The sequence below is a fragment of the Delphinus delphis genome, chromosome 7, assembly GCF_949987515.2.
Source record: "Delphinus delphis chromosome 7, mDelDel1.2, whole genome shotgun sequence".
NCBI classification, from domain to species: Eukaryota; Metazoa; Chordata; class Mammalia; order Artiodactyla; family Delphinidae; genus Delphinus; species Delphinus delphis.
Window position 1 is genome coordinate 103,952,218 of NC_082689.1, and position 21,663 is coordinate 103,973,880.

The window sequence follows — 21,663 nt, forward strand, 5'->3', positions numbered from 1 at the left end:
GCTTCAACACACCACTGTCACATCCCAATAAAGAATGGTCAAAGGCTAGGAATAGATATTTAACTGAAATAGAAATGGCCCCTAAATGTATGAAACAGTGTGCAGCCCCCCAGTAAGAAAAAAATATTAAAATGACATTAAGAATGCTATTCATCACCGACAAGATTGGCAAAAATCTTAAAAATCTGCTAACCTTCCGGCAGGTAGGCAAACCGGCACTCTCACTCATTCTTTGTGGGAGTTAAAATTAATACAGCCCCTATAGAGGGTTATTCGGCAACGTCTATCACAAATGTGTGCACTTTTTAACCCAACAATTCCACTTTGGGTAATTTAGCCTCCCAATATTCTTGTGTCCATGCAGAATGATGCACATAAAAGGTAATTCATGGAAGCACTGTTTGTAACAGCAAAACTCTGAAAACAATCCAAATGTCTATCAATATGGGTTTGGTTGGTTCAAGTTAATCCACACAGGGGAATGTACAGCAGTATTAATGAGTGAAGAGGTTCTGCAACCTAACATGGAAGAATCTTAAGCTATAATTAAGTGAAAATAATGAAGATGCAGAAGAGTGTATGTAAATATGCTACCTTTTATGTTTTAAAAAAGGGAAAAGTATGATTTTCATATTCTTTCTTTTTTTTGTTTGTTTTCTTCCTGCTGCGCCACGCGGCTTGTGGAATCTTAGTTCCCTGACCAGCGATTGAACCCAGGCCCCTGGCAGTGAAAGCGTGGAGTCCTAACCACTGGACCACCAGGGAATTCCCTATATTACTTTTTATGCAAACAAACTATGGATAAAAATGAAACTAAAAGCAGTAACATACTGAGGTTGAAGGAAAGAGGTGATAACTAGATAAATGAAAGACAAAGATGAGGGGAAACTGCATACCTCTTTATATTTTCTGAGTTTGGAACTATGTTAATGTATTAGTTATTCAAAATTTGTGTTTTTATATACCACCCACTATAAATATTAATTTGCAAATACTTTTTTGTGTATCTTGAGGCTGTTTTTATTAGATCCATAAAAATTTAGGTCTATTGCACCTTACTGGCTTATTGACTCTTTTATTACATAGAAGTCCTCTTTTTGCCTTTTTTGGGTCTGTTATTAATAAACCTTCAACAGCTTTCTTTTACTATGAATTTCTCATCCTTTGTCTTTTACTCTATCTGTAGCCTTAAAGGCTTAATCTCTTTAAGTATCATATTGCTAGGTCTTTTTTAAAAGTTTAAGTCTAATAATCTTTCTATTTTAACTGCAAAGTTCAGTTCATTTGAGCTTGTTCTTACCACTTATAAGCATGCTTTTTTTGTCCTGATTTCTCATTTTCCTTTTGTCTTTGTTTCCTCCTTTTGTCTTAATTTTTTTCAAGATATGCTTTGCTATCTCTAAGGTAACAGTCTTACAGATTAAAATATTAATATTAAAAGCACAACTTCTAGACCCCTTTCTTAAACTTTTTATTCTGAGATAATTGTAGACTCAGATTTGACTGTAAGATATAATACACAGAGATCCTGTGTGCTCTTTACCCAGTTTCGCTCAATGGTAACATCTTACAAAACTATTGTAGAAAGTCAGAAACAGGACATGGACATTGACATGCTCCATCGATCTGATTCCAGGGTCCCCAGTTGTATTTAAACTCTGGCTTTCCTTTGTGGGTAGTCTCTTCTTCCCTCTGGCTATTTGTAATATATATATTTTTTTAATTTCTGGTGATCTGCAGTTTCGTTATGATGTGTTTCACTGTGAATTTTCTTTTTGTCTTGGCTGGGATGTACCAGGTTTTCTGCATCTGCGGTTCAGTGTCCTTCAACAATCGTGAAGATTCCCAACCACGACCTCTTCAAATACTGTCTCCGCCCCAGTCTCTCTCCTTAAAACTCAATTAGATAGGTTGAATTTCTTCACTGCTTCCCGTGGGACGTAACACCTCATCCTGTTTTCTAACTCCGTCCCTTCTGCACATAACTCTGGACGATGTTTTCTTACCTTGAATTCGTGAGTTCACTCTTCAGTTTCATTGGTTCTGCAGCTCAATTTACCCATCGAGTTTTAAATTTTAATAACTTATTATATTTTCATTTCTAGAGGATTCATTTGTTCTTTTTCAAAGCCTGCTTGGTCATTCTTTATAGTTCCTTACTCCCCTGCTTGTCTTTCTCAATTTTTCTTTTTATTTCTTTAAATATTAAGACAACAAAATGGTTTATTTTCTTGGAACTTTATGGGAATTCTTTAAGACCTAGATTGAAGGTGAGTTCTTCCAATGAGGACCTATGTTTGCTTCTTCTAGCGTCCTGTGGATACAAGCAATCCACAGCCACTTTAACATGATTTACCTGCTTGGGTTTCTCAGACCACAAAGGTAGCATGAATTCTGACCAGAAAGCTGCACGAAGGCCCAGTTTATGGCTGCAACTTCTCAGGGAAGATGACGTTCCCTGCTCCACCCAGTACTTAAGATTAAAATGGGCAGACTCCCTCTTGTCCTCTTCTCTTCAGTAGAGTCAACCTCTTGTTCACCAGTGAGGACGCAGTGACTTCCTGTCACTCCACGTCCTGAGCAAATGCCCCAGGTCTCCAGGATTCAGCCGAAAACCTCAGGATGCAAACCAGCTCTGGCCCTCACTTCCTAGGGTTTCTGCTTTTGCTTAAGTCTGCAGATGAGTGGCTTTACTACGTCTATTCCAGAGGGGTGCTCTGTTCTCAATTGGGAGGATCACTCAGACTACTAAACTCTACATGCTGCTAAAAATACAAGTTTCTCATTTCCTTTAAACATTTAAATATAGCAATTTCATATTACATAAAAGACCCTCAAGTCCTGAAGGATTAATTATGTTTTTATTCTTTCTCTCGGCTGTTTCTCACCATGGATGTAATTTTGGACTATGAGCTCGTATTTGCCAGAGTTTAATCTGTGGGGACCTTGAGAAACCAGATTTGACAGTGGCCTCCTCTGTAGAAGTTCACTGTCTTTCCCGTGGAGGCTGTAAACGCAGACCACTTATTCATCAGTTTGGGGTTTCCCAGATACCACAGATAACAAAAACTGAAAGCACAACTTGTGTGAGAAGAGAGTTTAGTTACAAATTAGGGGAGGCTGGTTTTCCTTTGCCTGGGACCAAGTCAAGAGAGAGATCATGTCGATTTGATGTCTTCAAAGGTTTTTCTCCCCAAGCCCACCTTTTCATGGGTATACAGCACTTTTACAAGCCGGCTGAGTGCCAACTCTTAACTCTCACCTAGGGACTTAACATGAGCAACCTCAGAGCACCCTTAAAATCCGTTTTGGGGAGTTTAAAGGGCCTCTGTTGTATTGTACTCAGATGTATACTTCCCTTATTGGAAGAGGTATGGTTTGGTTTAGTCATCCTATTAATTTGGCAATATTACTGCAAGTGCCTGTATATGTTTTAAAGACATGATATAAAATACTCTGTGGTCTTTAGGAAAAAGAAAGCCTGCTCAATAAATGCAACAAACAGTAAAAATATACTTCAGTTCTACCCTATGACCTGTTAATGACCGGGTTTTGACAGGCACAGAAAGAAGATGTGGAAAAGGAAAAAAAGTCAGCGTTAAGTCAAAGACATGGAAATGGGGTATTAGGGAATGCTACAGCAGAAAAAAAATTCTGGAGGGAGAGACAAGAGGCGCATCAACAAACACACACATCCAGAGAAAAGCAGACCCAGAGGACAACAGACCTGTAAGAGCAGTGCAGCCCTTGACTTTTGTGGAATAAAGACAGAACATCCGTATCTCGTGGCCCGTTAATAACAGCCAGTCACACTGCCATTCTTCTAGAAAAGCCCTCAGGACTGGAAACTAAACCTGTGAACTGGTTTAACCTGGAAGCACGGTTTTCCTACGTCCAGTTTAGCCTAAGACAGTTATACATCATTCGACAGCCTCTCCCCACTCGGGTCTTTGTCTCCATTTTGAGGCGTGAGAATGAAAAGGTCTCCAGGTAAATCTCACTCTCCAGTTGGGACGTTTGGGTCCAGGAACCTGCTTCTACACCCACTGTCTGGGGCACAAAAAGCCCAACCTCTCGAGTCGCACGTGGCATTTTTGAAAGAAACAAAATTTGCAAAGTTGATCACCTGTAAATTTTGCTACCTACAGGTACCGCCCGCCGCTCCGTAACTTCACTCATATTTTTTAAAGATAAAAGTAAAAGAAGTTTATAACTTTTATTTTTTTATACATACATATTTTTTCATTGTGTAAAAAGGCCAACTTCTTAAAATTCAGAGCTCTTCGACAGACATATGGCAATACCAAATGTTTTATTTCCCAGTAAAAGAGAACTAAATCTAAGTTCCTTTTCCGGAAGAGCAGACAAGGCTACATAGTTTTTATTGTGTAACCTTAATTAAAATCACCAGTAGTTAAGCATGGCCTTTGACTACACTTAGTAACATACGATTACCTACGCTCTGAACCCATCACTAAGTTGTTGGTACCAACAGGTCACTGAAGTATTTTAACTCTTCATTTAAAATTATTTATTTGGGGGAAAAAAACACGAATAATACATTTCCTAAACCCAGCAGCTAAATTTAAAAGAAAAAAAAAAGCATGAGATGAGAAGATGCAAGTCATTCGTTTCCACACAACTGGAGTATCTGCAGCCACCCCTGGTACCCGCAGAGACTGGCTGGTTCCAGGGCCGGCCGGGGATGCTCGAGGCCACAGATGCTCGAGTCCCACAGCTGCCCTGCACAGACTGTGCAGTTCTGTAAGTTTACTGACAACAATCCGCCTATAGTGGGCCCACACGCTTCAAACCCATGTTGCTCAAGGGTCCAGGGTAATCATAATAAACTCTCTCACGAGCAGCGTAACAGACGCTATCAATGCTTCCTTTTCCAAATCCCCCAAATCACTGAACATAATAACACACTGAAAGATAACCTGGAAATAAACTTTCGTCCAAAAGTTGAGCTTTGAGTCCTTCACAAAAAATATTTATCTGATTAGTCATAAACATTAGAGTGGCTACTTGGTATGTGAGATAGGTAACTCCCGAAGACTATTTGTTTTTCTCAATTACGATAATAAGGGAGTGGCCAGGTTTCAAATGTATTGCCTGAATTCTGAATTTAGAGCATCCAACCACTGATTCAAAGTCATATCTTTGCCTCGTGATGCAAGTGCCTAGCGCTTGCCTCAGGAGCTAGATAGTAAAATATTCAACAGACTTTATTAACAAATCTTCAAAAGGCCCATAATGATCCCTAAAATTCAGACAGAGAACTCATGACAAGATGCTAAGTGATACTCGCTGCATGTGTAGCTTTTCTAAGCAGGCCTGCTAAGTTTCAGAGCTGAAACAAACAGAAATGACGGCCTAGAGGGGCTCCAGTTCACAGGCCTCCCGGGGCCTCTGTATTCTGTCTTGTCATCACACAAGGCTGGAGGCTCTGAGCGGCCAGTTCTGTGATGGCCTGGATGGCCCTGGGACTGAGGCCAAGGCGCACGGGGCTGCCCCGATAAGGTTCTCTTCTGGCTGATTCTGAACTCTATACGATTAAGGGCCCACAGATCAACCTCCACTTTCCTACAAGAAGGAGAACCAGAAAGAGACTTCTCATCCTCAACCTCCTGCACAATAACTAAGTAAGCAACCTTCTGATCTTGCTCTGGACAGGTAAAAGAAAACTCACAGAAAGAAGAAAAAAAAAAAAGTTCAAAATCCCCACTGCTGCATGGAATCACAGGCTGATTTTGATTGTGCTATATAGGTATACGAAATCAAGCAGGGCATTCTGCAAAACATGTATAACTTCCCACATCACTTCTTCACTTTTCATCTGATGAGACGAAATACATGATTGTATTCCGCCCTCCACTCCGCATCCGTCTAGGCTGAGGAAATACTTAGGATGGTTTCTTGGGGAAGGAGAAATATAAAATGACTCATATCAATGAAAAAAATGAAGAAAATCACACCCAGCCTCAGTCTCCTATCACAAATGACGCCCTCGTCGTGACATGGGCCTTCTGTCCATTTTTCATTTTGGAAACTTTTCATTTCAAAAACTTATCCGACCCCAAGAACCACCAGCGGGGCTTGGTGAATGTTCAGAGTCCCTGCTCCTTCCAAAGCTAGTCAGCATTTTCGGGGGGCAGGGCCTAGGACTCTGCCCCTGCAGCAAGCACCCCGGTGATTTTTACAATGAGATGAGTTTGAAGAACACTGATCTTTTTTTTTTTTTAAACACAGAAAAGAACACTGATCTTGAGACTATGCTCGTCTTTTTTAAAAGTTCCGTTCCGATTTTTCCTTTGCGAGTCCCTCAGGAAGTAGTGCACATCTCGAGATAAAACCCAGTCTACTCTGCTGGCTGGCCTTTTAGAGTGGCTAAATAATACAGGAAAGTTATCTAGCAGTTCCTAATTGTTAAATCATCCTGAGGGTTCACGGGTCTAAGCCATTCCCTTAAGCAGACGAGGTTAACTCTAAATTTCAATTATTTGAAACATCGTGCTTACTATCTAGAGACTTTGCAAGGTCGATCTTGTCTAGCATGTTCTAATCAAAGACCTGTACCAATGAGAACAGCTCCATCTAAAATTCAAAAGGATGAAACATCAGAAAGAGCCTCTTGAGAATCAGACAAAAAGAAAACAAAGTGGACGTGGGTTTGTGTATTTCTTCCACCAGCTATATCCCTGTGTGTCACAGAGGACGAGGCTGCTGAGTGGATGAACCAAGGTATATGAATGAATGGGGTGTGCGTCAGTGAGACAAACAGAAATGGTATCACACAATTCAGCAGTTTTAGGGGAGAGGAAACAATTTTTTTCACGTCTAGAAATTACCTGCTGGAAAACCTTCACCAGCCTTGAACCTGAATTGACGATGGACACTTAAATTTATGTTTAAAAGAGGAAAGGCAAATCCTGAGAGGCCCACAAAAGCACAAAGTGAGGAGGACGAAACGGAAGCTGAGGTGGTGCTTCAGGGGTGACAGCAGCTGGGACCCACGAGGTCACGTGACCCCCCTCCCAGTGTGGGCTCAGAGCGACGCCACGTACAGCACACTCAGGGCCCAAATTCACAAGCACAACGACCACACAAGAAAGGAGAGGAGAGCTCAGGTTGGGGGAAGGCAAAACCCAGTGGAAACAGGATGAAGAAGAGTGGAGGGATGCACGTGCAACGTGTCATGCAGGGACCCCGGGGAGGGCGAGGGCGCCAGGCAACACTCGTGGGGACAGAGGACCAGTGAGAGGGAGACACAGCTCGGCCACAGAGACAAACTGCTTACCCTCCGCTTTGGTGGCAGTGCCATCTTTAAGCAAATTAAAAAACAAGGGAAGGGACAACAGGGAACAGTTAGTCGCATCAAAAAAATTAAAAAGCAAAATGTTATTATTGGCTACTAAAGAAGCAAAAGTACAGTTTAAAATAAAATTAAAAGGGAAACAAGTTCAACAGCAAAGCAGAGTCGGAAGCAAGTAAGTGGTGCACCTTCTACCGAAACCAGCTTAGGACAATGTGCTTCTGCCTGCAGAAGACAAAACACGAAAGGGCAGCCCAGGGTCGCGCCTCAGCTGACAGACTGACTGTGTTTCTGATGTGGCCCAACCTCATCCTCTGAAGAGTCCCCTGTTTTTTGGAACAAAGCACCAGCAGAATAAGGGGGGCGGGAACTAAAGGACACCCCAAGGACAGAGGCAGTCAGTGAGCAGCTCCGAGAAGCTGGCTACAGCAAGGCCTGTCCCAGCCACACAGCGAGCAGCAAGACCGTCCAGCTCGGTACCTGAGTCAGGGCCTAGGGGCTCCGTGTCTCCCCTCACGCGTCTGGGCTCTAGAAATTTGGAAAAGGATCATGAGCTTTAACGCTACACTCCTCACAGACGTAACGTGTCAACCTCGGTAGTACTTGTAACTGCTCCTCCGAAGGGTTATGTTATATCTGGGGGCTGATTTTTTTGGTTCTTGCTGACTTGGACATCAGGAAAGCAGAGGTCGAGCTCTCAGGAAATGCTGGGAGAATGGGGAATACTCCAGTCTTGTCATTCGAAGAGGTAACACTGGGCTGAAAATTTACCATCAGCGCTTCTAAAAGGTCATTTCTGTGTCATCAGACCAGAAGACCCAAGTGCCTTGACTAGCGCCAAGCGGAGTCCACAGGGTCCGTATTAAAATAGCTCAATCATGCACCGAAAAACAAGGACTGCTGTAACTTTACTCAGGTTTTCAAGCAATGAAACAAACACTGACTACAGATTCTCAAGGTGGATCAGACGGAACTAAAATGAACAGAAAGCCTTCCCACCTGACTTCTCTCTTGGTAAGCACACACCAACATGGGATCCTAAACACGCCTACGTAACCTTGTAAGAGTTAAATAAACCAGAGAAAAGGAGAGCCCTTACTGGGCATCTTCCCAATCTCAATGAGGCATTTCTGTAGAGAAAACAAGACCGACTTAACAATGTCCCACAATATACACCTTACCTTTTAAACTAATATCGTTCCTATCACGACCGCAGTTCCCTTCGCCGTACAGGATAATGGTTGACAAAGGACTTTTATATAATGTCACCTGTCCCTACCCCGTGTCTGAATTAGGTGGCTATTATTACAACTCATTTATGGGTAGAGGAAACACAGCCTGGTCAGGGTCACTGAGCGACTCAAGGTCGGGCCTGGTAACCTCCTCTCGGTGTTCTCTCGCTCTGCTTCCATGCTTTCAGAATATTAGCTGTAGGACTGATTTTGGAATTAGTCTGTAAACCGCACAAGTAATAAGTCTCGATGTTTCATGAAGCTTGAATTGTATTCGTTTCCTTAAGATCCAAAATAAAATGGATCCAGCGAGGTCTCCAGACTTTGGCTTTGAACAACGCTGCTTTCACAAAAACAAACTCAAACTATCAGCCTTACCCCCAGTAGATGTGCAGCGTCTGCTGAAAAACTGACCTAGCATTCTGTCAGATATTCCTTTGAAAATAACCTTTTTATTCTTCCGGGCTTTCATCGGAGTAGGTACCCGCTCCTCCCAAGGTGACACAGGGAAGGAAGACACCCTTCTGTACAACAGGCGATGCTGGTTGCTGAGTCCCTCCTGCTCCTCCGGAGCGCCCCCCCCCCACACTTCAGGCTCTCCACCCAGGTCAGGAGGGGAGGAAACCCAGCCCTGGCCACACAGGAGGAGTCTGGGCAGCTGGGAAGGGGCACAGGGTGCTGAGGCACGCGTCCCCGACCAGGGTGACGCCCCAGAAGCAGGGACACCCACCAAAGGGTGGTTGCAAACCAGTGGCCAGCACAGAGGTCAGCGCGCAGGTCAGCGCCCAGACGCACGTACTCTGAAAGGTCAGCCCTGCAACCGCCTCAACTCCGGTTCCCGGTAATTTGCTACACGGATGGATTGGAACAGAGGTTAAGGGTCATCTCGAACGGCAGACTCGGGGGCAGGGTCGCAGGGCTGGTTACCTAAGGAGGCGTACGAGCCCGGAGGCAAGGCCGCTGCGGAGCTGAAGGGCGCTGCACCGGGAGCCGAGGGGACCTTGGATTTGGCGCTGGCGGCTGCGTTCACGTCTATGTCGCTTCGAGAGCGCTGCAGGGACCCCGTGGTGGACACGGATTTGCTGCTGACTGTGGAAGCTGCGGGGGGAGGAGGGAACCTCAGCAACGACGGTAAGGGCCACGTGAGAATGTTAGACCTGTATCGCTGACGCGTGCCCTGCTTCTCCTGAGAACAGGAGTCAAGCTCTGACAAAGGCTGGAGCACACAGCGCCGGCCGACAGTGTCCCCTGCTCGCCGGACACAGCTCAGCCGATGCTGCAGGAAGTGACAAGTGGCCGCAGCTCCGCAAGCCCCCGTCATCAGAGACCATAAACCCCACAGAAATGGACCACGTTTCCAGTTCACGTGAGCAGCGAAGTAATGAAAACTCGATCATGTCTCGCCAGGGTGGCAGGAAGGCGCACCCCGAGCTGGACGCTCCCCCTCTCGGGAACGTCCCCTCCTGTCCTCCCACAGCCGTCAGCTGCCTGCTGCTCGGAACATCCCGAGCGGCCCCCGCTCCCCCGGCAAGTGCGCAGAGCACAGAGGCGCCCCCCGCGGCAGCTCTGTGCGCGAGGACAGGTCTGCTGGCCTGGTGGGAGCACGGGGCACGGCGGGCCCTCCGCAGACCCTTCCAGCCACTGCTCAGCCCGCCCCAGGCTCAGGGCCTCCCCCGCGGCGCCCACCTTACCTCTGGAGGTGGCACTGCCAGTAGGGCTTCTCTTGGCGGAGAGCGGCCGACTGGAAATAAAGGGACACGTCTGTCTATTATCAAAGGTGCACTGTATCTGCATTGATACAAATACAATCTACAGCGGGAGAATATGATAATAAAGAACGGCTTCAGGCTTCCCAGAATTCTACAGGTACCTTGGACCACAACCTTACAAACCCCCGATTTCGGAAAAGCTTTAGCATTATATTTTGGACTATCTTTCAAACACACGGAGGGAAGTCTTAAACAGCAACAGGGGTCAGAGGTACTGAGAGAAGATGGCAGCACGTTCAGTCCCAGGGTTTGAAGGCCCTCCCTTTCCAGAGCTGTCTCCAAGGTAACGCTTCTACTGTCTTAGAAGACACCCTGAACAACTCGCTTGTGTTACTCCAAAACTGCGTTCCAGGACTGCCATGTAAATTTAAGCACAAACTACCTGCCTCAGGGACCAGGGCCAGGGGCCAGGCCACTCGCTTCTCACCATCCCCACAGCATCTTCCCCAGCACCAGCCTCCACCTGAATTAAGGGCGAATGGTAACGGCACGCAGACGGACAAAAGCACAGGGAGCGTCTGCGTGCTCGTGCAGCCCATTCTTCACAGCCGGGCCCTTACTTGAGACTCTCCTGCGAGCTGGAGGATGAGCGGTCCGACTGGGGCAGCGACACCACGCTGTCCGAGCTCTTCAGGTGGCTTTGCAGAGCCCTCTGGTAGGAGGGCTCCAGAGTGTGGTACAGGTGTTCCGCTTCTCTGCTGAAGTGACTGTGGAAACCCCAGTAACACCTGGAAAACACGCAGCCTCCTGTCAACGGGTATGCACCCGGGACGCTGTCAGGGAGGGACCCCCCCCCCCGCCCCCCACCGCCAGCTCCTGCGACCGGCGGCAGCTGCGGCCTGGGGAAGCGTGGGAACCGCGGAGGTCTGGTGGATCCTCACTCCCAGCTCCCATCCTTGGTGACTCCGGCCCAGCTGTCTGACTCTCAGTCGCATTAATGAAATGGATAAAATGGAAATTAAAGAGCCTGACTCGCAAGACTGGGAGCCTCAGGGAAGATGGAGCCGAACCAACGAGAACGACACCCAGAACGCGAGGGGAACTCGGTCATGGACGCTTTTATAAATGCAATGTGACGCTCCCTGGTTCCAAGTACTTAAAACGGCTTTAGGTAACGAGAACAAAAGAAAACCAGGACGAGGCTCACAGCTACTTGAAACCTGTACTGTGTTACGATCAAAGGACAAGAAAAAACTGGGGTGGAGGCACCAAATACAAGATGAGGGTGAAGAGCAGCGTACGCAGACCGTTCACAAATCCGCTCCTCCTAGTTTTTACTTTTCAGCCACGGCTTGTCAGGTCCCTTCTTTTGGTAGGAACTTCCCAGCACGAGATTGCAGTGAGCACTTGAGGGTCAAGCGGGAGTCCTCCACACACTCTGAAACCAGGGAACTACGGCTTAACTGAGAGAGCAGTCGGAGCAGGAAGTGCGAGGTCAGGGTGTGCTCGTGCAGCCGAGCAAGTCCGCAGTGTTCCAGGACGTAAGGACTGGCTTTAACCCGTGTCAATTAGAAGAGCCGGTCGACTACGAAAGCGCAGAGAAACAGCCACAGGGCAAAACGGGAAGCTCTTTTTCTCTCTGAGCTGCCCGAGAGGGAGGACATCTTGGCGTCAAGCTTCAGCTACTTACGGTCACGATGGCAGCTTCACCCGCAGGATGGCGCTGCACGTGGAGACCCAGCCTCACGACCGCAGCATAACCAGTCCTGACGGCCAGACGGCCCCAAATGCGAGCGGGGACAGAGAGCTGTGGTCTGCGATCAGCCCCCCTCCCTCCTGGGGGGCTCACTGCCCCGGCACGCCACCCCGCCGATGCCTGCAGAACTGTGATCCCAGGGAAAGGATCTCCGTGAGCGGGATTCTTCACGGCAAGTCAACAAGCCACTGGGACCCACAGAGCTTAGCGAGTGAGAGACAACACGGGCACGCAGACAAGTGCTTTGCCGGCTCACGCAGCAATTTCTCATACATTTAAAAACGGGCTTTCTGTGTCTACCTCAGTCCACTTTATGTTCAAATAGTACCAGCCTTTCAGGCCTGGACACTCAACTCAACAACCCTCGAAACAGAAAACTAGAGAGATATTTTGAAATGGCCTTTTGGGTCATATTTAAAGGTCCTGATTAACAAAACATGTCCATGTGACTTAATAAGCTTTCATGAGGCGATCTGGACAGGACACCTGAAACATGAAAGTAGTGAATCGGGAGAGTGGTGTTCAGCCAACACTTACTTTCTGGCTTCTATCCGTGCTTCCGAATCAGCGTCATGTATTCCCTTCTTTATTGTTTCCGCTAATACTGATATGTGTCTGGATGTTTGGAAGACAAAGCGGGAACAATCATCAATATATGGTCTTATGCAGATACAAACAGGTGTTGAGAAATAACTCCCAAACGGCAACGTGGAAGGTATAGGCCCTTTGTGCCCAGAGAGTCAACAAACATGCAGCCTAGAAAATCAGCACACTCCGCAGACCTGGTAACTCATTCACGATTCTGTCCCAGTACCTATTCCCACCCCTTCCCCACCTAAGCACCTAATAACCCTACTCTCCTGGGACTTTTTTTTTTTTTTTTTAAGTAATGGCTGATGTATTTTGGGCCATGCTTACTTAGTTCAATCTTTTATGAACTCAAACAACAAAACCCTTCCTTCTCCATGGTCAGAACAAGTTTCCATGGAAATTATAATGGGCTAGTAATGATCCTAATACTGCAGAGACTCTCTGCATCACGTTTCTGTAATTAAAGAATGTTTTTTCAAGTTCCACTACATACATAACATGAACAATTTTATGAAATTATGTCTCTGTTTTACACACAGGTGTTCTCTTAGTTACGTTCTACCCTAGCTGAGAAGAAATCGTTAAACTGTCTCGTTGAATATTGAACGGTTTTAAGAAAAGGGCGATGACTGGAGTGAAGAGTTTCACAGGACAAAGGCGAGGCACCAGTCTTACCAGCACCCCACCTCAGTCCTCAGTCCTTCACTCACCCAGCAGGCATTTGGTGAGAACCTGCCAAGCGGCAAGGCTGAGCGGAAGTGAATAAACACATGAGGCCACATCTGAGTCAATCACGTTTTCCTGCCCTGCTCATCTGGCCCCGGTGCTCAATCCCTCATTCCACCTTCCCACTCTAAATTCCAAAACTATCACCAAATAAAGAGGATATAATACCCAAGTGATTAAAGAACAAGAAAGTATTTTTTAAATGTGTGACCATCTTCTCGATCCAAAGTATTTTCAGATGAACTTCCACCTCTGGGAGGCCTGGCTTTTTCGTCTCTGAGCACTGCAGGACTGAACTGGACTCCAGGCGTACTCATGTGTTAAACTCCCGCTACTCGTAACCTGTTTAGTATGTTGTAAAGTTCTTCACAAACTACACAACACACCATGAAAAACCGGGTGGCACAGTATCATCATCTATCAGCTCCAAATATAACTCAGAAAGAATAACAGGCACCTAAAATGGACAGGAACTAAAAATGGCAAAGAAGGAACCTCAAAATAGAGGCAACCTTCTGTAAGAATTCTGCATCATGAGGATGTGAAACTTACCACACACCAGCCTGAATAAAGAGAAAACTGCTGACTTTCTGATACAGAGGGATCAAAAAGAAAACTTTCAAATGAGTGAAATTCCTTTAAGGATTTTCAAAGATACCCCTCGCCTACTAAGAGCAGCTTTAAACCTTTTTTAACTCGTTGGGACTGACAGGATGCCAGGCAGCAGATCAGAGCCACTGCAGAGTGAGTCCTGGCCGTGCAGTGTCCCGGGGCACCCCGGGTCACACCTCAAGGCTAACGTGACAGTCAATGGAGCTCACTCCTCACATCAGCATCAGGAGAAATAACACCAGTAATCACGCAAATAAACACTTGGATTCCTTCACTTCTTGTAAAAAGTGGGTTGGACCACTCGCTGAGATATTAAATCTCAAGATTCAGTTCAGAGGGAAAACCAGCAACTCAGATGCTCACCGTTCCAGTGAATGTGTCTGCCATTCTTGTAAAAGTAAATCTAAAAATTCAAAACAGCGCCTGAAAATTGTGAAGAGAAAAAGATGTAACTTAGTCATTTGTATGTTAATGAAAATAAAAGCTTTTTTCTTAAGTGACCCAACACTACTTTTTATAATTGATAAATTTCTTCTATTTTTTTCTTTTTTTTTCACGGTATGCGGGCCTCTCACTGTTGTGGCCTCTCCCGTTGCGGAGCACAGGCTCCGGACGCGCAGGCTCAGCGGCCATGGCTCACGGGCCTAGCCGCTCCGCGGCATGTGGGATCTTCCCGGACCGGGGCACGAACCCACGTCCCCTCCATCGACAGGCGGACTCTCAACCACTGCGCCACCAGGGAAACCCTCTTCTATTTTTTTTTTTAAGATTTTTTTTTTTTGGATGTGGACCATTTTTAAAGCCTTTATTGAATTTGTTACAGTGTTGCTTCTGTTTTATGGGGTTTTTTTTGGTTTTTTGGCCACGAGGCATGTGGGATCTTAGCTGCTGGACCAGGGATCAAGCCTGTACCACCTGCACTGGAAGTGCAGAGTCTTAACCACTGGACCACCAGGGAAGTCCCATCTTCTATTTTTTTTATGATTCAAAAAATGGAACATAAAGATGGAATCAGAACTGACTGAAAACCAAAGCAGATCGAAATAATTAAGCACCTATGGTGGTCCAGAAGAAAAATCACAAAGTTATAGGGACAGGATACAGGAGAGTTCCCTTCAAATCAGAAACTTGGGCTTCATGGCAACCTTACTGAAAGGGTGTATCACTGTTGTTGGTTTTTATTCCACCTCAAATGATACATTAATACAGGAGCTACAGGTGCACAAAAGATCTGAGTGCATTACAGAATCAGGGAATTAGTCTTTGCATTAATTCCAAAGAATGCCTTGTACAAAGAAAGTAAAACATACCCTGGAAAACAAAGTGTTTACCCAATTTTCCTGCCAAGTATTTAAAACAGATTTTTCTCTAGCTACTTGGCATTTTCCTCTCTGCAACCTTTCAACATCCTTTCTTCTCACTTCTGTGATCTTTCTTGGTCTGATCTGTACACAAAAACAATGCTGGTCTCATCTCCTTTGGATTATATCACCACTTCGGGTCCTACCTCGTCATCATTTCCTTTTTCTAAATTCCAGGATAACTATCTTTGTAGGAATAAATATTATTAGACTTAAGGAACCCACTCAAGGAAATAAATCAGAAGGCAATCTTTCTCTAACAATCAGACTTTCTTTCCCATGATCTTCCCAATTCAAAACCTCAGAATCCACACAATTAATCACTCAGTAAATCTTGAATAAACCCTTCCCCTATGCTAGATGCCAGGCATACAATGGTAACCGAGACACGATCCACCGAGCAAGACAGACAAGGAACCGTTACCACGTGATGTGCCGGGAGCACAGGGGCTTCAGAGGGCTCAGGGGAGTCGCACAGCTCAGTCCCAGGGCTGCTGCTAATAGTGGGGGCCGGGGGAGCGGTCGGCGAAACAAATCTTCTCCAAGGAGAGACACTGACCTCTGCCCACACCCTTTCTCACCACCGCTGTCCCCCACCCCCCTGCCCCAGCCCAGGCCACGGTCACTCTACCTCTGCCCTTTGTCCATGTCATTTCCTGGTGTGGACTTCCCTTGTCTCTTTATGTGTGTATGCATATGTCTACGTTTACTTATTTCTTAGTGAATCCAGCCATCTTTAGTGCTAATTCTTGTCTTCAATGTGTTTCAGAACAATCTATTTCATCGAAAATATCCCATGTAAATTAGGTTTTGTCTTCAACTTTTTAGAAGGCTAAAATCATATACAGAAGTACATCGATGTTGGCATTATTTAAACACTCTGCATTACTTAAGCACATCTGGTTAGAACTTCTATCTTTTCTTCACTGAGTCGTACTCCTCATTCATAGGGCAGCTCAGTCTTTTTTAACTTGCCTAGGAGGCTTCTAGGGAATATATCAGCTAGTTTTAATCACTGCCCTCTGAATTCCTAAATCCACGATACGTACGTTGCAACTCACTCTTACATTGCTTTGTATTATTGTTTTTAATCTCCCCAACTAAATTATACACTTCTTAAAGGCAGGGAGATTGGGCAATCCATTTCTTACAAGTTCTATGAAGTGAAGCTAGCGACAGGCTGAATACAGGACAGAAAGCGCACTGCCTTGGTTACACTGCCCCCTCTGGCTCTCTTTTCCTTCCTGAAGGCAGAGGGACTGGGCCCAGATGGTCCCTAGTACTCCTTTCAGCATTAAGACACATGGCTCCGACTAAACACAGGAACGCCAGTCTGGGTGTGCGGCTCGGAAACCGGTGAAGGGGGTGGCATGTCTGCTGTCACAGTGACTGCACGTCGCTACTCAAATTCAGCACCACAGGCTAGAACTGTTAAACGCTAGGGACCGAAGTGTTACCGCCTGAGCTTCTTATGTTGACGCCCTAACCCCCAGTATGATGGTATTTGGAGACGGGGCCCTGGGGAAGCAGTGGGGTTCACGGGGGTTCCTGCGAGTGATGCTCGCCTGACGGGATTAGTGGCCCTTTAAGGAGGGCGCTCCCCGGCCCCCAGCGCCGCGAAGACACAGCAAGAAAGCTGCACCTGCAAGCTGCTTCCATTAGAACCCAGCCCTGCCGGACCCTGATCTCAGAATTCCCGGCTCCAGAGCGGTGAGAAAATACCCGCCTGTCGTGTAAGCCGCCCTGCGCACGGTATTTCTGTTACAGCAGCCCAAGTTGGCTGATACGCTAAATATCCTGTAACGTTCCCCACAGAGATGTGTCGCTTCACCAGAGGAACTGCCTTGCCCAAAGCAAACACGCTTTCCAAACTGCTCATGGAAACCCAAATCAACAGTGACAATATAACCGCAGCAGAAAATTCTTAGGATGGCTGCCATTCACTGAGCTTCCACCAAGCGTCAAGCCCCTTCTACCAAAGTGACTGAGAACCTGCAGAACAGCTCTCTCCCCAGCACGTGGGAAGTCCCCCACCAGCCCGCACCTCGATGGCCAGGCGCTGGCCTTGGGGGGTTGGGGGGTGCCCGGAGCTGCTCTGCCCCCGAGGGCGGCTGGACTGTGGGTCAGCGACAGTCCACCGAGCCACGCTGCTGGAACAGTCAGCCTTTTCGGTGGAAGGAGAATGCGTCTTTCTCCCTGGCTTTACGTAGCTGGCTCATTCCCCTCTTTTCTCCCTTGCCTTCCATGTGGCTGGGAACACGACGGCGATGGGGGCCGCATCATGCTTGGAAGGATCCCCCCGCCTGTGAAACCCTGGTGGGTCCAACGTGACAGCCCAGGAAAGGAGAGGAACAGCAGGCGGCCAAGGGGCGGCTGGGCTCGACGCCTTGGAGTGAAGGGCCCTCTCCTGGGCTGGATCAAGACACAGAACCGCAGGAACGGGGCCGAGAGGCTGCCTGCTGCCCAGGCCGGCCGTTCATTTACCCCACAAAGCTCCTGACCTAGTCTACTGAAGGCTTCAGTCCATGAATCCTCTGAAAACCTACACAAAACGTCTGTGTATCTACACTTTCCTGGGAAGAGGGTCCACAGATTTTAGGACTCGAAAGCCTCTGAGTCACCAGTCCAGACCCACAGATCCGAGCTGGAAGCACAGAGCCCTGATCCCACACGTGGGCTGGGGCAGCTCGGCAGGACCCAAGACAAAGCCCCCGCGGGCCACCCAGGCTGTACCTTCAGGGTCTACCTCCCCTCAACGTAAGAAGCTCGGGGGGTAACCCTGCGGTCCCTAGCATTTAACAGTTCTAGGCTGTGGTGATAAATCTGAGGAGCGACGTGCAGTCACTGTGACAGCAGCACAAGCAAGGTCAGGATTCAGAGCGCCAGGAGTCACATCAGAAGCCGCAAACAACACACGCCTCCCGCGTATCTATGTTAATATAAAGAACAGCCGCTGATCTTCACAATGTTTCTTCCAGGCGGGCAGCCATGGCCTTCACTCGGGGAATGGGGCAGACCAATGACAGAGGCAGAGGCACCATCGCAGGAAGAAAATGCGCAGGGGGTACACTCCCCCTCCCCCCCGCCCCTCCCACATAACCCACACACACACTCGCTCTCACACTACACACACAGACCGAAGTAACAGGCCTTCCAAATTAGCTTTCCAGACAACTGAGATCGTGAGCCTTCAGCCCAAAGGCATCTGTCACGGCAATCGTAAATCATATTAACCATTTCAAACATAAAGTTTTTTGCATGGAGGTAAATTTGAAATTTGTTTCGGTTTTTAAACAATTCAAAACTAATGAGAAAAATTCTTTAAAAACTTACCTTCTAACGGCGACAGACTTGGAGGTACAGTTGCTTGTTATGATGGGTATTAGCCTAGGGATGTGTGTGTGCTGCGGAAAAGAACAAAAAACAGAGGCGAACATTTGAAAATGCAGAGCTAAGACAACCACTTCTTTACTAACCTACCTAAAGCACCTGCATATTCAGATTAGAATTTCACTGAGTTTAAAAAGGAGAAAGACTTTCACTGGATATTGCCAAAGGGCATGACAGAATTTACAGAGCCAAAACAGGCAATGTGATGACAAGTCAGTCAGTCTAAAATCAAAACAAATCACTGGTATGAAGTCTAAATTACCTGAGCAGTAGAGATCTGAATGAGTAAAAAGCAGTCAGCAGGCCAATACAGTTTAATACTATTTCAACAGAAATGTCTGATAACGGCTTTTGGTTTAATACCTGAAGTAGGCAGTGCAAACAGTAAGAACTACAAATAATATGAAGTAAGCAACCCACAGTAATCACGAATATTCTGGATAGATTTCAGTTAACATCAAGACCCAGTTTCAAGGGTTGCCTCTGGGGAAAAGGGACTTGACAGTGGGGAGAAGGTGATGCGCAGAACTTATTAAGCCTTTGTGAACCATTAGGTTTTACTGAAAATCTGCACGTAAATTACTTGGCTAATGACTTGGATTTAAGTAAATGAGTGTTTTGAAAACTTAACTGAAGATAACATTTTGTTTCTGGGCTTATGTACAATTATTTAAATAAAATGTCAGGCGAATAACAAAACCACAAGCACAAATACCTAAAATGGAACAGCTGGGGAGAGAAGAACAGAAGTGATACCCGGACACATAAAGAACAGAGTATAAACTCAGAAGCAGACACCCGTGTTCAAATGTCTAAAACCAATGACGGTGGATGAGCAACACCTCAGTAACTATACATCACACCCACAGTTCACGCTAGGGAACGTAAAAGGCTCATGTGCGATAGTTACGTGGGGTAAAAAGGCCAGTGTTGTACGTACGGTATTATTCCATGTACATAATCACTCAAATGAAAAATGTCTCTGATAAGTGCTTATCAACCAGCAATATTTACCACTTGCTTAGTCTATGTACGGCCCCAAAACATACTCACCCGAATGATTAACCTAACAGCTACAACACCAGAGGTGGCCATAATTTTGGCACTGTTCGGAATTAAATTAAAGATCGTTGGCATAATGGCTTCAGCTCCATGGTCAAACTTGTTCCCCAGCACTGATGACAGATGCCTATAACCAGAAATGAACACTGAACTGAAGTCATAGTTCTTTCCAACAGTGTAGCACATAACCCTCTTAACATTTTAGAGCCTTCATGTAAAGTTATCTAAGGATAAAGGACAAAGGTCTAAGTAAAATACTCTACAAATACTTCCAATGTGCATATAGAGGACTTCGCAAATAGCCACTAGCCCAAGAGTTTGCTATTTTTTTTTAAATAAATAAATCACTTCCAACTAATGACTCTTAAAATAGCAAAAAACAAGTCAGTCATATACTGATAAAACACAAATATGAAAAAGCTCTTTCACCCCCTTTTTTTCTTTATTTTTAACATACAACATTCACACTTCAGTGTCTCAGGTCAAAACTTTAAACAGCTGCAAAGCCACCTTACTATTGCTGCTGCTCTGATATTCTAACATATTTTCTAAGACAGAAGTTTTAGATACTGATACAGGTTTAGTGAGGATAAAAAAAAATGTCCCCGCAGTACATGCCTTTAACCTTATAGCTACAGTGCTCGTCTAGAAACAAACATTCTAATAATCATGCTACCACCTGCCAGCAAAATCAGTGAAAAAGCTGAGGAAAACAGTTTACAAAATTTCATTTTTTCATATTATTAATAACTGCTTCAGGTTTAAAATAGAGGCTTCAGAGCTAAGTCACTGAATAAAATTTAAAATCTGTCAGACTTAACATAACTGGTCAGGAACTATTGTAAAAGTGTTAACAGAAGCGTAACTGGAATGGGTCTTGGAGACCAGTTGAAAGTTCCGTGAAAGAAACCCAGTGGGCGTATTCAATGAACCATCTCTGAAGCACCGTCATGAGGCTATTTTATGATGTGAGAATCGGGAGCATCGCAATCCTTACCCCAAGGTGATACAAGCCTCCCGCACTACCTGAGAGCGCAGATCCTTAGCCGATAGTTTAAAGGCTCCGTCCAAAAGACGCAAATGTTGGAAGAAGTTATCATACTCAGCAGCACCAGCCAAAAGTAAAGATCTAATCTTTTTTAGCTAAGGGGGTGGAGAAAACGAAGAGACAGACAAAACAATTCTTAGAACAGAATATACAGAACAACAGACGCCATCAAATATTAGAGATCAATCTCAAAGTTAAATGATACAGAGTTTTCCAAAAAGAATTCAGCCAACTAAATAGTTGCTGATATATCTAGGTATCATAAATAAGAACTAGTAATTTTTAAAATTAGTGTCTGTGATAAATGGATTACAATTCTTCTGTAAAGCGTACTTTTTAATGGGAAACAGTTTAGTGGCTTACACATGCTGTGATGCTAAGGATAGAGTAACTAAGGATAAGTAACTAAGGATAGAGTAGCCTGTAAAAGCTCCTTCCCTGAGCTCACCTTCCCCCGCACCCCACTCCAACCGCCATTCACTCAGTGAATCATAGGAAGAAGCGACGCTACAGCCTTTGCACAGTACGCGCCACTGCGTCTTTACTAAAGGGCCAGTGTGCATCCAAAACAGACACACAGCAGTGTTCCCAGCCCTCTTCCTGCCAGACAACCAACGCATGATCGCTCTCCTCAGAAAAGACACGCCTTCACATAATGCCCCTGCACTTTGATGCTCGGCCCACTTCTTTTCATTAATCCACTTTTTTTTTTTTTTGCGGTACGCGGGCCTCTCACTGCTGTGGCCTCTCCCGTTGCGGAGCACAGGCTCCGGACGCGCAGGCTCAGCGGCCATGGCTCACGGGCCCAGCCGCTCCGCAGCATGTGGGATCTTCCCGGACTGGGGCACGAACCCGTGTCCC

At 45.9% G+C, this 21,663-nt stretch overlaps 1 protein-coding gene across 1 annotated transcript in view; it reads right to left on the minus strand.

The window, feature by feature from the left end:
• The window catches only part of CLASP1 (cytoplasmic linker associated protein 1), a 267,853-nt gene that overhangs the window by 92,233 nt on the left and 153,957 nt on the right, over positions 1 to 21,663 (minus strand). Inside the window, exons 12-20 of the mRNA XM_060016946.1 lie at positions 20,752 to 20,897; positions 19,746 to 19,881; positions 18,636 to 18,706; positions 14,305 to 14,364; positions 12,550 to 12,627; positions 10,877 to 11,044; positions 10,239 to 10,288; positions 9,475 to 9,645; positions 7,301 to 7,324 (exon numbers count right to left, since the gene is read on the minus strand). Of these exons, the coding sequence (XP_059872929.1) occupies positions 7,301 to 7,324; positions 9,475 to 9,645; positions 10,239 to 10,288; positions 10,877 to 11,044; positions 12,550 to 12,627; positions 14,305 to 14,364; positions 18,636 to 18,706; positions 19,746 to 19,881; positions 20,752 to 20,897 (904 nt within the window). The remainder of the gene's footprint in view (positions 1 to 7,300; positions 7,325 to 9,474; positions 9,646 to 10,238; positions 10,289 to 10,876; positions 11,045 to 12,549; positions 12,628 to 14,304; positions 14,365 to 18,635; positions 18,707 to 19,745; positions 19,882 to 20,751; positions 20,898 to 21,663) is intronic.